Below are 13,701 nucleotides of genomic sequence, written 5' to 3' on the forward strand. Positions count from 1 at the left end.
TACTGCACCTTGAACAAGAGATTAAATGGTAAGTGATGGGTGAATGCAGGGGCACAATTGTAACAGAATCTTAAAGGGAGAGAGGCCAGATTGGAAAGAAGTTTGTTTTTTGTTAAAGTGGAGATGGCGGTACAACTGAAGAGGACTGCTAAGATTGTCAACGCACCGTCCTCCTCAATTTGTCCAGAGGATAACGTATCCCTCTCTCTCTCTCTCTCTCTCTCTATATATATATATTTTTTTTTTGCTTGGCCAACTTTAGTCAGGTTTCTGAATCTTCTGCTAGGCTCTTCTGTACACTTTCTTTGTAAAATCCAGTTTAAGCAAAGAACTTTGCTAAGTCAGATTAGCAATAAACCCCTATCCTTGATAGCTGATCATCCTCATTATCTGATCAGGTTCTTCAGTCTCCACCATCTCCCAGGTGATGCCTCATCATCTTGGCCTGTCTTCAGCAAAAATCCTATTAGGTGGGTTTAGCCAAAATCCCCCTTACCCTGATGTTTCCTCTTAGTAATTTTCCATTCACTTACGTCTGCTCCTTGGTTATAAATCTCCACTTGCCCATGCTGTATGGGGAGTTGAGCCCAATATCTCTTTCCCCACTGCGAGTCTCCGTTGCAGTCAGTGGTCCCCATACCTATTGCGATGGTCCTGAATAAAGTCCTCCTTTTTGTGCTTTAACAAGTGTCACTAAATACTTTTTTCTTTAACAATAGCCCGTTCTCCAAACCCCTAAGTCCACGATTGTTTAGTTTTCAGGAAACCTGAGTGAGCCCAAGGTCCATAGCATCGTGAGATTTGTGGGTTTAAGGCTGAATTTCTGTCCGTTTTTAGGTAAATGTTTTAGTGTGAAAGCTTGAACAATTGTTGGGAAAGCCTTAGATTTGACCCCCAAAATGACATTTTGCCGTTTTTGGAGGGGAGGGGTCACGGCGCTGTGTTTAAGATCAGGCGAGTGAAAGGCCCTAAACACCCTCCTTTCCTTTGGGAAGAAGTCTCTATGGAGGGAAAAGCAGGTAGGAGCAGCGGTCCCCGCCCTCGCTGGCGGTGGGGCGGGGCTGCGTGGGCGGGGCTGGGGCCGCAGGGGCAGCCAGGATCCCTGGGAGGGCCAGGCCTGCGCGCTGCGAACCCACGTGACTTTTTCGCCTCCCGAGACACCGACGCATGCGCATCGTGCCCTGGACCAGGCGACCGTGGCGCGGGTGGCGGCTGCTGTGGTGGCTGTGGGGACGGAGGCGGTGAAGTGCCATCTTCGGCTAGGTCGTCACAGTCTTCGGCTCATGGCATCGAGTAGCATCCATTATAAGGTCTGCTGGGGCGGGTTCCTTGAAATTAGCTGGGGGCGGAGGGTGGTACTTGGGACTGAAAAGGGCCTGCCCGGTTTCAGGCCGCGCTGTGGCCGCGGCCTCCCTCTCCCGCCCTGTTTGAGGCCTGGCTCGGACTCAGCGGCCAGTTGTCCATTCCTTTCTCCTTCCCACCTGTTGGGTGGAGCGGTGCAAGGTATTTTTTTTTAGACCAAACGTTTCACTTGAGGGCTGCATTAGGTAGGGTGGGGAAGTGTGGGCCTCCTTCGCCTGGATTTAGGAAGATATTTGCGGGTAATTCTAAAGCCCTTGCTTCCCCCGGAGCTGGAACACAGCTGGGATGGCTGGAAGTGGAAGGAGCACATTCGCAGCCGCCAGAGGATTGGGAAGATAATATACGTTCTATTACTAAGGCATGTGAGCGCCTTGTAGGGCACGTTCTGCCTTCTAACTACATAAGCAACACTTTTGCGACCCTAAGTCACGGCACCCAAAGCTTTTGGCAGGATACTTTAGAACAGAGAAAACAGACATCAGAGATCCTGGTAGGATTTTTTCAGGGAATCTGCTTAAGAATATTTAACTTTGGTAATCAGAGACCACCACTGGTGTTTTTCTCCAAAATCACATCTTTAAGTTAATTAATTCTTGAAGTTAATAAATAATACTGCTCAGTGTATTAGTGATGATGCCATAATACCATGTAAATTTATGCCGATTCAAATATTATTTTTTTCGTTTGATATTCATATGGCCTTCTGTTTGAGGACTTCAGATTATTTACCAACTGATTTAATCTGTTCAGAAATAAACTTTGCTACAGCTGGAAAGCGTGAGGCTTGAGAAATCAAATTTCGGACAGGGAAGTATGAAACTCATGTTGGAACTTAAGTGTTTTAGGCTCTATGGGAGCTTGAATGGAGTGAAAAGAACAAGCGTTTACTGTCAGGTTTTCCTCCTCCCTCTAGATTTATAACCTCATTCTGGAGTTGCAAAAGTTGGAACTTTCCACTGTTCACTGTCTAGCAGGGATAAAGTGATGGAAGGGAGTTCTGTTAAAGAAGACTAGTATTTAGATTGTGAACTCTGAGGTAGGAGTTGAGCATAGATGGCTAATAGGTGGTTATGAGTCACTATTTGTTTAAAGTCTCAGTATTTTTACTTGTGTATCTTGAATAAGAAGATGTTTAAAAGTCAAATGATAAAAATTGTATGTGCTGTTTTCGTGGTATGTTTTAACAAATCTTCATGGAAGATAGGGCTTTAAAAAAATTTAAAAATAGCCAAAAGAGGAAGAAAGTAGTATAGTTCCAGCCAAATGGTACGTTTTCCAAAAAGCCGAAGATGGTGTAGACATTTATGTAAATGCATATACAAAATCTAGTTTCTAGAACACAGTGTTTAATATGTCGAGACCTTAAAAAGTCAGCCTATGACTACTTAGCCCCTGAAAACAGCTGCCAAAACCAGTGGTTATGATAGTCTCTTTTCTGCTTACATCCCACATCTCCAGATTCCCTTATTTGTGGATGAGATTTGTGTATTGCAAAGCTACTTGTTTTGCTCTACCCAAAACTCCTTTCAGTCTTTAGTGATGACTTCGGATTTTTATGTATTGCTCTGTTTATGAAAAAGAATAGTCAATGGTATAATTTTTAAGTACCTCTACAGGAATAAGAAGCATACAGAGAATAAAAAAAATAAGGTATTAGGTCAAAAGACAGCGTTTCACTCTTGTTGCCCAAGCTGGAGCACAATGGCGTGATCGGCTCACTGCCACCTCCGCCTCCTGGGTTCAGGTGATTCTCCTGCCTCAGGCTGCGATTACAGATGCGCGCCACCACGCCCGTTTAATTTTTTATAGTTTTAGTAGAAATGGGGTTTCACCATGTTAGCCAGGCTCGTCTCGAACTCCTGACTTCAGGTGATCCGCCTGCCTCGGCCTCCCAAAGTGCTGGGATTACAGGCGTGAGCCACCATGCTCGGCCCAAATGTCCCATTTTTAATTAAGTGTTGGTAATTGAAGTCATCCTCCAAAAGACCTTTTAAATTTTAAGATTGCATAATTGTCACTGAAATATTTAATGTATGTCATAACTATACTAAAAGTGAAAGGTATGATAAATGTATTTTTTTATATATTGCATATTCTCTTTATGTTTCATTTTATACTCGTGTCCTTTGTGCCTATCATATGATTTTATAATAAATTGTAAAAATAATAATAATAAATATATAATAATATAATAAAGTGAAAAGGAATCGACTGGTTTGGTGAGTTGAAAAAGGGAAGACTTTTATTAGTCTGAGGGAACAGCTTGTGTCAAGGCTCAGAAAGGAAGAATCTAAGGGGCTCTGGGAATGGCAATGAGGAGGAGTATTGTAAGATTAATATTTTTGGAAAGTTAAGTTGGGACTAGATCATTCAGAGATATTGTGCTGTTACACAGCAAGTATTATTTTAGGTTCTAGGGGGACAGCAGTGAACAAAACTGACAAGGCCTCATTGTCATTTAATTTTTTTTTCCTTTTACTCCTGTTGAGCTGTGATCAGGGAATTTAATATTCTAGTAATATTAGTTTGCAGTAGTGCAGCAGTGTTTCTCAATTTTTTTTTTTTTTTCCTGCAGCCCACAATAAGATGTATATGGACATACTAACTCAATAAACAGTTCACTTGTGTGTACTTCAACATTATGCCGTTAAGGTGTGCATGCACTCTGGCATATATATTTTTCTACATTTACAAAATGAGAAGCTGGTTTGAAGCAATCTGCAGTTTGAAAAACATTGATCCAGAGGGGAGAAAATAAATACTTAAATTATAACACTAGTAGTGTGAATGGAAAGAAGAAGATAGTTAATTTTTTTAAGGTGTATTATCCCACTCTGTCACCCAGGTTGAAGTGCATGGTCAGCTCACTGCAACCTCCACCTCCGAGGGCTCAGGTGATCCTCCTGCCTCAGCTTCCCAAGTTGCTGGGACTACAGGCACGTGCCACCACATCCAGCTAGTTTTTAAATTTTTTTGTAGAGACGGCGTTTCCCTGTGTTGCCCAGACTGGTCTTGAACTCCTGGACTCAAGCAGTCCTCTCACCTCGACTTCCCAAAGTGCTGGGATTACAGGTGTGAGCCACTGGACACGTGGCCCAGAGTGTATTATTATTTTTGATTGACAGATCATAATTGTATACATTGTGGGGTAGGGGATCGTTCATTTTTATACCAAGTTATGTTTGATTATTTTGTGAATGAGGCTTACAGAGGTTAAGTAATTGGCTCAGAGTTCCCTAATGAGTAGCCAGAAGTCTGTTCTTTTGGCCTCTAAAGCCCAAGCACTTATCACTTCCCATTTGGTCATGAAAGCAATATACTGGGTTTTAGTATGGGTGACTGAAGACTAATGTTACTTGTTTATTGTTCAATGAATTGAGTGTATACTAGGCCTCCAGGTGTACTGTATCTGTGTGTATTGGTAGATCTGGTCCTTACTGTCAAGAAATGTGTAATCTGGTAGAGAACATACACATTGAACAAGTATCACAAACGTGTTATGTGCTATGGAGAAAAAGAATGCTGTCAGGGCATGATTGGGGGCAGCCTAACTTATTTGGGAGATACGAGAACACTTTTCGGGAAGTGGTGTTAAACTTTGCCCACTATGATTTTGGCATTTCTTAGACAATTTTGGATTAATTATGAAAACAACTACTCTCTGAGCAATTGTTTAAAAAAAAAATTAAAAAGCAAACTATGCCCAGAGGATTAGGCTTTAGTTAGTTTGAAGGCACTGAGTCAGAGTGTGGTGTCGGGTAAAGGGATGAGGCATTCAGGTAGAAGAAACTTCATATACTAAGATTCCTAAGCTGAAAGGAGCGGAATTGGAAAAAACAGAAAGCAAAACTCAACAGAAATAGAATGTCTGAGCTGTACGAGTTAATAGAGAAGAGGCAAGAGTTTTGGTGTTAGGATGAGGTTGAATCTTGGCTCTATTTCTTATGATTCGTATACATTTAGACAAGTTATTTAACCTTAATGCATTTTGGTTTTGTCATCCTTAAAAAGGAAAGTAGGATTTAACAAAATATTTGCTCAATAAATAGCATCTCATATTATCATTAATAACTAGTAATTGAAGTTATAGCAGTGCAGATGACATGCTTTCATTGATTCTTCAGAAATAATGAGTGTCTGTGTGTGCCAGTCAACTCAATATACAGTAGTTGAATTACACGTGTATGTGTATTACATTTAAAGTGTCATAAAACAATATGCTCTTACTATGCAAAGCACTGTGCTAAATTTTTTTTTCTATTCTATTTTCCGTCTGAAGAAAGGTTCAAGAAACTGGTCTGAAGCAGTCTACAGTTTGAAAATTACTGATACAGTGGAGAAATGATTACTTAGCCCCTTATTAGAGATACGATATGCAAATATTTTCTCCCATTCTCTAGGTTGCCTTTTCACTCCACTGATTGTGTCCTTTGATGCACAAAAGCTTTTAAATTTGATGTAGCCCTATTTGTCTGTTTTTGCTTTTGTTTGCCTGTGCTTTTGGCATTATCCAAGAGTTCACTGCCATATCCAGTATCATTAAGCTTCTCCCTCCGTTTACTTCTAGGAGTTTTATAGTTTTAGGTTTGACATTTAGGTCTTTACTCCATTTGAAGTTAATTTTTACATGTGGTATAAGACGAGGGTCCGACTTCATTCTTCTGCACTTGGATGTCCAGTTTTCCAAGCACCATTTGAAGGGACGATCCCTTCCTCATTGAGCAGTCTTAGCACTTTGTTGAGAGCCATTTGACAAGGGAGTTTATTTATGGGTTCTCTATTCCACTGGTCTATTTGGCTGTTTTTATGTCAGTATCACACTTGATTTCTTTCTTTCTTTTTTTTTTTTTTTTTTTTTTTTGAGACGGAGTCTCGCTGTGTCTCCCAGGCTGGAGTGCAGTGGCGTGATCTCGGCTCACTGCAAGCTCCGCCTCCCGGGTTCACGCCATTCTCCCGCCTCAGCCTCCCAAGTAGCTGAGACTACAGGCGCCCGCCACCACGCCCGGCTAGTTTTTTGTATTTTTAGTAGAGACGGGGTTTCACAGGTCTGGCTCTGTCACCCAGGCTGGAGTGCAGTGGCACAATCACAGCTCACTTCAGCCTTGACTCCCCAGGCTCAAGCAATCCTCCTATTTCAGCCTCCGGCTAATTTTTGGATTTTTTGTAGAGAATGGTTTTTGCCATGTTGCCTAGGCTGGTCTGGAACTCATGGGTGATCTGCCTGCTTGGCCTCCCAAAGTGCTGAGATTACAGACAGGAGCCACTACACCTGGTCCATTTTATTTATTTCTTTTGATAGCTATTCTGTACCCTTTCCCATTTTATGTTGCTAGTTGAAAGTTACTGGTTGTTTTTAAGAATAAACTGGTAATAACTGACATGTAAATAATATGTTGGAGTAACTCATTAAAAAATAACTTTAGTGTATTCTTTTGGCTCTGTGATTTATGAAGTAATCATCAAAATGATCTCTATAAGCATAAGGTTGATGTTCTTAAATCTTTTTACAACACTGTGATTGCAGGGTGTGGAGTAATTGACAGGCTGTGAAGATGCAGGGGTGTGGTAAATTTGCTGATTCCAGAAGAAACCCTTACGTCTCACTTAAGTATGAAATTAGGGTAGCTAGTTAATGACTCAGAAGGTATCAGCCTACAGTCTTTTTTGTATTTTGTTTTTAAACTGAGCTCCGAAATATAAAACCAAAAATTGGTGACTAATTTGCATTTGGAAAATTAATCTTCAAACGTATCTTTTTCTTTAAAGGAAGGGGGAAAAAGAGCAAAATAAATTTACAAGTTACTTTGCCTTTTCCTAGGGTCTGAAGTGATTAAACTTGGAAAAGTTGATGACATTAATCATTCATTCAACTAGAAGGGAACGTATTTTTTCTGATAGTCTAATACTTTGGATTCTCTTTTATTATGCATTGGCTAGATTTGCTTTTTGTGTAATTTCTTCTCAAATTCTTGTGTCCATAGTATGGCTCCAAGCTACTTACTCTGCTTTTATCCTTCTACTTCTCAATACCAACCTCTTCATTCTGGTCATTCTGTCTCTTATCTTTTCAGTCATCATTTCTACCTTGTCTACTGTCTAGGATTTCTACCTTGCCTACTGTCTAGGAGAGTTGTTTAATGGGTTGTTCCACATTCTAGAATATTTTGCCATTCTTTTTCTATTATTCCATGATTTTTCAAAGTTAATTATATTTCACGGAGGTTTTCATCTATAGATTGCTATCGTTTTCAAATGATTTTTTTTCTAATCTTTCACTTTGTTTCATTTGAGAGTTTATCTCCAAATGTGTGTGTGTGTGTGTGTGTGTTGTGTGTTAGCTCTTTCTCTACCTGGTTAATAGACCTTAGTGAGTAAGGGCCTTATCTTACACTTACACGTCACTACAAGGAATGTAATATAGTGCTGGAAATCCATCAGGCATTGACATTTTTTTGAGACGGAGTTTCACTCTGGCCCAGGCTGGAGTACGTGAGGTGATCTCAGCTCACTGCAAGCTCCGCCTCCCGGGTTCATGCCATTCTCCTGCCTCAGTCTTCTGAGTTGCTGGGACTACAGGTGCCCACCACCACACCTGGCTAATTTTTCGTATTTTTAGTAGAGACAGGGTTTCACTGTGTTAGCCAGGATGGTCTCAATCTCCTGACCTTGTGATCCGCCCGCCTCAGCCTCCCAAAGTGCTGGGATTACAGGCGTGAGCCACTGTGACCAGCCAGGCATTGAAATTTTGTTGTCCCCTTCCCCTATCCCCACATGTCCCATTTTTTCCTTTCATGTTTTTGTGTATTCCCTAGATTTACCTGATTATAGCTGATTCTTTCAATGACATTCAGACTCAGAAGGTCTTTTAACATTTAAAATTTATTATTAGGAAAAAAATAGTTTCATACTGTTTTGGTCTTTCTTTTTATTTTTTCCTTGTTTTTAATAGAATCTTGCTCTGTCTCCCTGGCTGGAGTACAGTGGTGTGATTGTAGCTCACTGCAGCCTTGAACTACTGGGTGATCAAGTGATTCTCCCACCCCAGTCTCCTCAGTAGCTAGGACTATAGGCACACACCACTGCACCAGCTAACTTTTACATTTTTTTGTAGTGATGGAATCTCACTCTGTTGCCCAGGCTGGTCTGGAACATCTGGCTTCAAGCGATCCACCCACCTTGGCTTCCCAGAGTGTTGGGATTATAGGCGTGAGCCACCTTGCCTGGCCATGCTACATTTTGAAATGATGGAAATGTTTTAAAATCTGGGTTTTGTATCTGTGTGACAATTTTAAAGAGTCACACATAGACACACGCCCCCAAATGTAAAACTAATATGACGAACTCATAATAATATTTTACAATGTATTTTGCAAAGATCTGACTTTCATAGTTTATGAAGAACGTATACAAACCAATAAGAAAAAAATTAGTAATGAACAGAAAATATGGACAAAAGATGTGAAAAGGCATTTATGAAAAAAAGAAATAAAAATTTTACTTCACTCCTAGTTAAGGAAATGAAAATCAAAGTGAGGTGCTACTTTGTTAAAAAAAATTAGATGAGCAAATGATACCTATTGTTGACGGGGATATAAAGCAGTGGACAGTCTCCTGCGCTGTTGATGACTTAATTGGTTAGGAATTCATTTTGTCTCAGAGTAATAGAAAATTTGTATATTGATAGTAGTTTAAACAAATAGAAATTTATTTCCTCACACAATAGAAAGGTGGCATTTTGTTAGCAGCTTGATGATGTCACGGCTGGTATTTCTTAATATTCTTAATCTCTTATAGACTACTTCATAGACATGAATTGTTTCAGATATGGTCAAATCCAAGGTAAGAATAAATTGGTAGAAGAAAGAACCATACTAGTTGTGATTGTCCCTTTTTATCAAAAAAGCAGAAGCTTTCTCAGATCTCTGCAGCAGATGTTCTTTTCAGTTTTATGGTCACTTACATGAGATTAAGTATATTGCTGCTTTGAATGAAATCAGTCTTTTATTAGTAAGGAAATTACTAAAATAGTGAGAAGGGATATTCAGTAGGCAACTAAAAGTGTCTGCCAGATGACTAGTGCAACTTTTCTAGAGAGAAATTGTCAGCATTGGCCATGTACAGTGACTGACGCCTGTAATCCCAGCGCTTTGGGAGGCGGAGGCAGGTGGATCATGAGGTCAGGAGATCAAGACCATCCTGGCCAACATGGTGAAACCTCGTCTCTCCTAAAAATACAAAAATTAGCTGGGCATGGTGGTGCGCGCCTGTAGTCACAGCTCCTCGGGAGGCTGAGGCAGGAGAATTGCTTGAATTCGGGAGGCTGGGGCTGCAGTGAGCTGAGATCACGCCACTGCACTCCAGCCTGGGTGACAGCGAGACTGTCTCAAAACAAAACAAACAAAAAAATCATCAGCTCTTTCCAAATTTAATATTATTTTTCGATCCAAAAGTTACACTCTTCAGAGTTTACCCACAAATAAGTTTCTGTTTTTCTGAATCATTTAGAGAACTTGGTAGAACTATAACTTTCTTGGCCCTTCCCTAGACCTCAGAATCATTGTAGTCGGTAAGCAATCTATATTAGTTTTAAATAGCTTACTGGTTGACTTGTGTGGAGCCAGATTTGCAAATTTCTGTGTAGACGGTAGTGAAACCCAGATTTTTAAAGTATGGTAGTCATAAAGTTGTTTAAAAAAAAAAAAAAAAAAAAGTATCCAGTCATTATATAGCTGACTTTTAAAAAAAATAACAAAAAACTTCTCCCCCCATTCAGTTAAGTAATTGCAGATGAGCAAAAAGAATAAAGGGCACATCTCTCTTTTGTATGGAGAACAACTGTTAACACCAGCTGTCAGTTTTATTGTATTTTATTTTATTTGGTGTAAATCCTTACAAATCTGTGAGTACATGTGTGTATGTATATATATGTATTTTAAAAATATATAATGGATGTTTTTCTGTATCAATACGGATATACATATTTCCCTTTTAATTCTTATTGTTCCTTTATGTGAGTGTATGATTTATGTTTTTGTTTTTTTTTTTTTTGAGACGGAATCTCACTGTATCGCCCAGGCTGGAGTGCAGCGGCATGATCTTGGTACACCGCAATCTCCGCCTCCCGGGTTCAAGCAATACTCCTGCCTCAGCCTCCCGAGTACCTGAAACTACAGGCGCGTGCCACCACACCCTGATAATTTTTTGTATTTTTAGTAGAGATGGGGTTTCACCATGTTGGACAGGCTGGTCTCGAACTCCTGACCTCAGGTGGTCCTCCCGCCTCAGCCTCCCAAAGTGCTGGGATTATGGTCATGAGCCATTGTGCCTGGCCAAGTATACCATTTATTAAAGCAGTCTTTTTCTTTTATTCTTCTTTTTTTTTTTGAGATGGAGTTTTGCTCTTGTTGCCCAGGCTGGAGTGCAATGGCGCGATCTCGGCTCACTGTACCCTCCTCCTCCCAGGTTCAAGAGATTCTCCTGCCTCAGCCTCCTGAGTAGCTGGGATTACAGGCATGCACCACCATGCCCAGCTAATTTTGTACTTTTAGTAGAGACGGGGGTTTCTCCATGTTGGTCAGGCTGGTCTCGAACTCCCGACCTCAGGTGATCCGCCCTCCTCGGCCTCCCAAAGTGCTGGGATTGCAGGTGTGAGCCTCCATGCCTGGCCAAAGCAATCTTTTTCTTTTTTTTTTCTTTTTTTTGAGACGGAGTCTCGCTCTGTCGCCCAGGCTGGAGTGCAGTGGCCGGATCTCAGCTCACTGCAAGCTCTGCCTCCCAGGTTCACGCCATTCTCCTGCCTCAGCCTCCCGAGTAGCTGGGACTACAGGCGCCCGCCACCTCACCCGGCTAGTTTTTTGTATTTTTTAGTAGAGACGGGGTTTCACCGTGCTAGCCAGGATGGTCTCGATCTCCCGACCTCGTGATCCACCCGTCTCAGCCTCCCAAAGTGCTGGGATTACAGGCTTGAGCCACCGCGCCCGGCCCTTCTTTTTCTTAATATACCCTCCATTTTTGCTATACGACAGTGCTGGTAATGAATGCCCTTAAACAAATATGTTTTTTTCTGATTATTTCTCTAGTGTAAAATATGTACAATTGCTATTTGGTACACTCATTTTGATTTATGTCTTTATTAGTAAAGATATAATTCTTTTATATGTTTATTGGTCATTTGCATTTCTTCATTTGCATTATTGTCTTTAAAGTTTTAATCATCTTTTTAATTACTATTAATATATAAGCAGTAGTATATTCTAAGTATATTTTAAGAGTAAATCAGTTTTATGGTCAGCTTGATTTTGAGAATTCCTCATTAAAAAAAATGGACATGCCCTATAATTTAATGATTTGGTTTCCATTCAAGCTATTAGTGGAAGAGATTAAGGTGATTATGAAAATATAATGTGGTACTACCTTAAAGGGGTAATTCTCTGGTACCTTATAGCCTTAAAAATTAGATGACATAATTTTAGATATGTTGTGCAGTTATTATCCAGACTGTAAGCCTTTCTCAAATATGTTTTTTAGAGTTAGGGCCGTGCTCTGTTGCCCAGGCTGGAGTACTGTAGCAGGGTCAGTGCTTACAACCACCTTGAACTCCTGGGTTCAAGTGATCCTCCTGATTCAGTGTCTCCCGAGTAGCTGGGACTACAGCTGTATGCCACCATGCCTGGCCCCTTAAATGTGTTTTAAGTAACATTTATTCACTTTAAAAATTACTTTTTAATTTTTTAAAACCATAATTTTTATCTTCTATAATAAATTTGAAACCTAGCTGTCAGGATTTATAATTCATAAATAGATAGATAGATTTAAGCAATATGAATTTATCTTTTCTAAAACTTTATCCTGAGCCAAGTGATGAGCTTCCTTTTGAAATGTTTATATCCATGACCAGAATTTTTGTCAGTTTTACTTTTAGCCTCCAGAACAGTTATTAAAAATATGCCGTTTTCCAGTGATTCATAGCAAGGTAACATTCGGGCACCGAATCAGATTCTTACCTAAATCAGAAACATTGAATTTTAAATAGTATTTCTTTGTTAGGTAGCAGTCAACTTACTTGTTTTATGAATGAGGTAACAAATCTATAGTGATTTGGTTTTTATTCAAATATCAACAACAAAATGGCAGTTTTGTGAAGAATTTTTAATTTTATTTATAATATAAAAACTAATGAACCTTCTGATTCTGACTTGTAGGGGATTAAGAATCACATTTCTTTAATAGCCAAATTAGGGCTTTTTAAAAGATGTTGTTGAGACCAAAAAATTTTATTGGCATTTGGAAGATATTTCTCTTTTTTGTGTTTCCACAGATCATTTACTGAAGACAATATGCAAAATTCTCACATGGATGAATACAGAAATTCTAGTAATGGCAGCACAGGCAATAGTTCAGAGGTAGTGGTAGAACATCCTACTGATTTCAGTACTGAGATTATGAATGTTACAGAAATGGAACAGTCACCTGATGACTCTCCCAATGTGAATGCATCTACAGAAGAAAGTGAAATGGCAAGTGCTGTGGACCTTCCAGTGACGCTGACAGAAACAGAAGCAAATTTCCCTCCAGAATATGAAAAATTTTGGAAAACTGTGGAAAATAATCCTCAGGATTTTACAGGCTGGGTATATTTGCTTCAATATGTAGAACAGGAGGTTAGTAACTATTAAAATGGTATCAGAAGGGACAAATTAATCAAGTCATGTTAATTTATAATGAAACAGTAGACCTTATTTATGATTAAAATCAACTCATAATTTTCAAATGAAGTTGAATAACATTAGGTAGATACATTTTTAGCTTTGAAAATAGCTTATAGCTTTTGTATGTTGTAGAGAGTCAGTAGTGTCAAAGCTTAATATTTTGTAATAATTGAGGTGTAAGTATGTGTGTAAAATTGTTGAAATAAAATGTTGACAAAATTAGTTTCTTCTGTTTCAGTTGCATTTAGAAGAAAAAAAGTCAAGGAATAAAAGAAGGGCTGCTCCATCGGCAGAGCAGCCTGCATGTGGAGTTTTTAAGCCTGCCATTTATTATTATTTTTTTAGATAATAACGTTTGAAAGGAATAATAAATATTTTTTTGACAGCAATTTCCACGATATTTAAATACTGTTTCATTTTTATCAGAATCACTTGATGGCTGCCAGGAAAGCATTTGACAGATTTTTCATACACTATCCGTATTGCTATGGTTACTGGAAAAAGTATGCGGACCTTGAAAAGCGGCACGACAACATTAAACCATCAGATGAGGTGCGTACATCACTGAATAAACTTATCTCCAATAGGTACTGTAAGCCAATTAATAACAAAACAAAGATTTTTTTTTTTT

At 39.5% G+C, this 13,701-nt stretch overlaps 1 protein-coding gene across 1 annotated transcript in view; it reads left to right on the forward strand.

Moving 5' to 3' along the window:
• Positions 1-1,159: 1,159 nt before the first annotated feature.
• Positions 1,160-13,701, forward strand: part of PRPF39 (pre-mRNA processing factor 39) — a 32,006-nt gene continuing 19,464 nt past the window's right edge. The window contains exons 1-3 of the mRNA XM_025391904.1: positions 1,160-1,310; positions 12,680-13,022; positions 13,497-13,622. Of these exons, the coding sequence (XP_025247689.1) occupies positions 12,699-13,022; positions 13,497-13,622 (450 nt within the window). The 5' untranslated portion in view covers positions 1,160-1,310; positions 12,680-12,698. The remainder of the gene's footprint in view (positions 1,311-12,679; positions 13,023-13,496; positions 13,623-13,701) is intronic.

The sequence above is a fragment of the Theropithecus gelada genome, chromosome 7b (assembly GCF_003255815.1).
Source record: "Theropithecus gelada isolate Dixy chromosome 7b, Tgel_1.0, whole genome shotgun sequence".
Taxonomy (NCBI): Eukaryota; Metazoa; Chordata; class Mammalia; order Primates; family Cercopithecidae; genus Theropithecus; species Theropithecus gelada.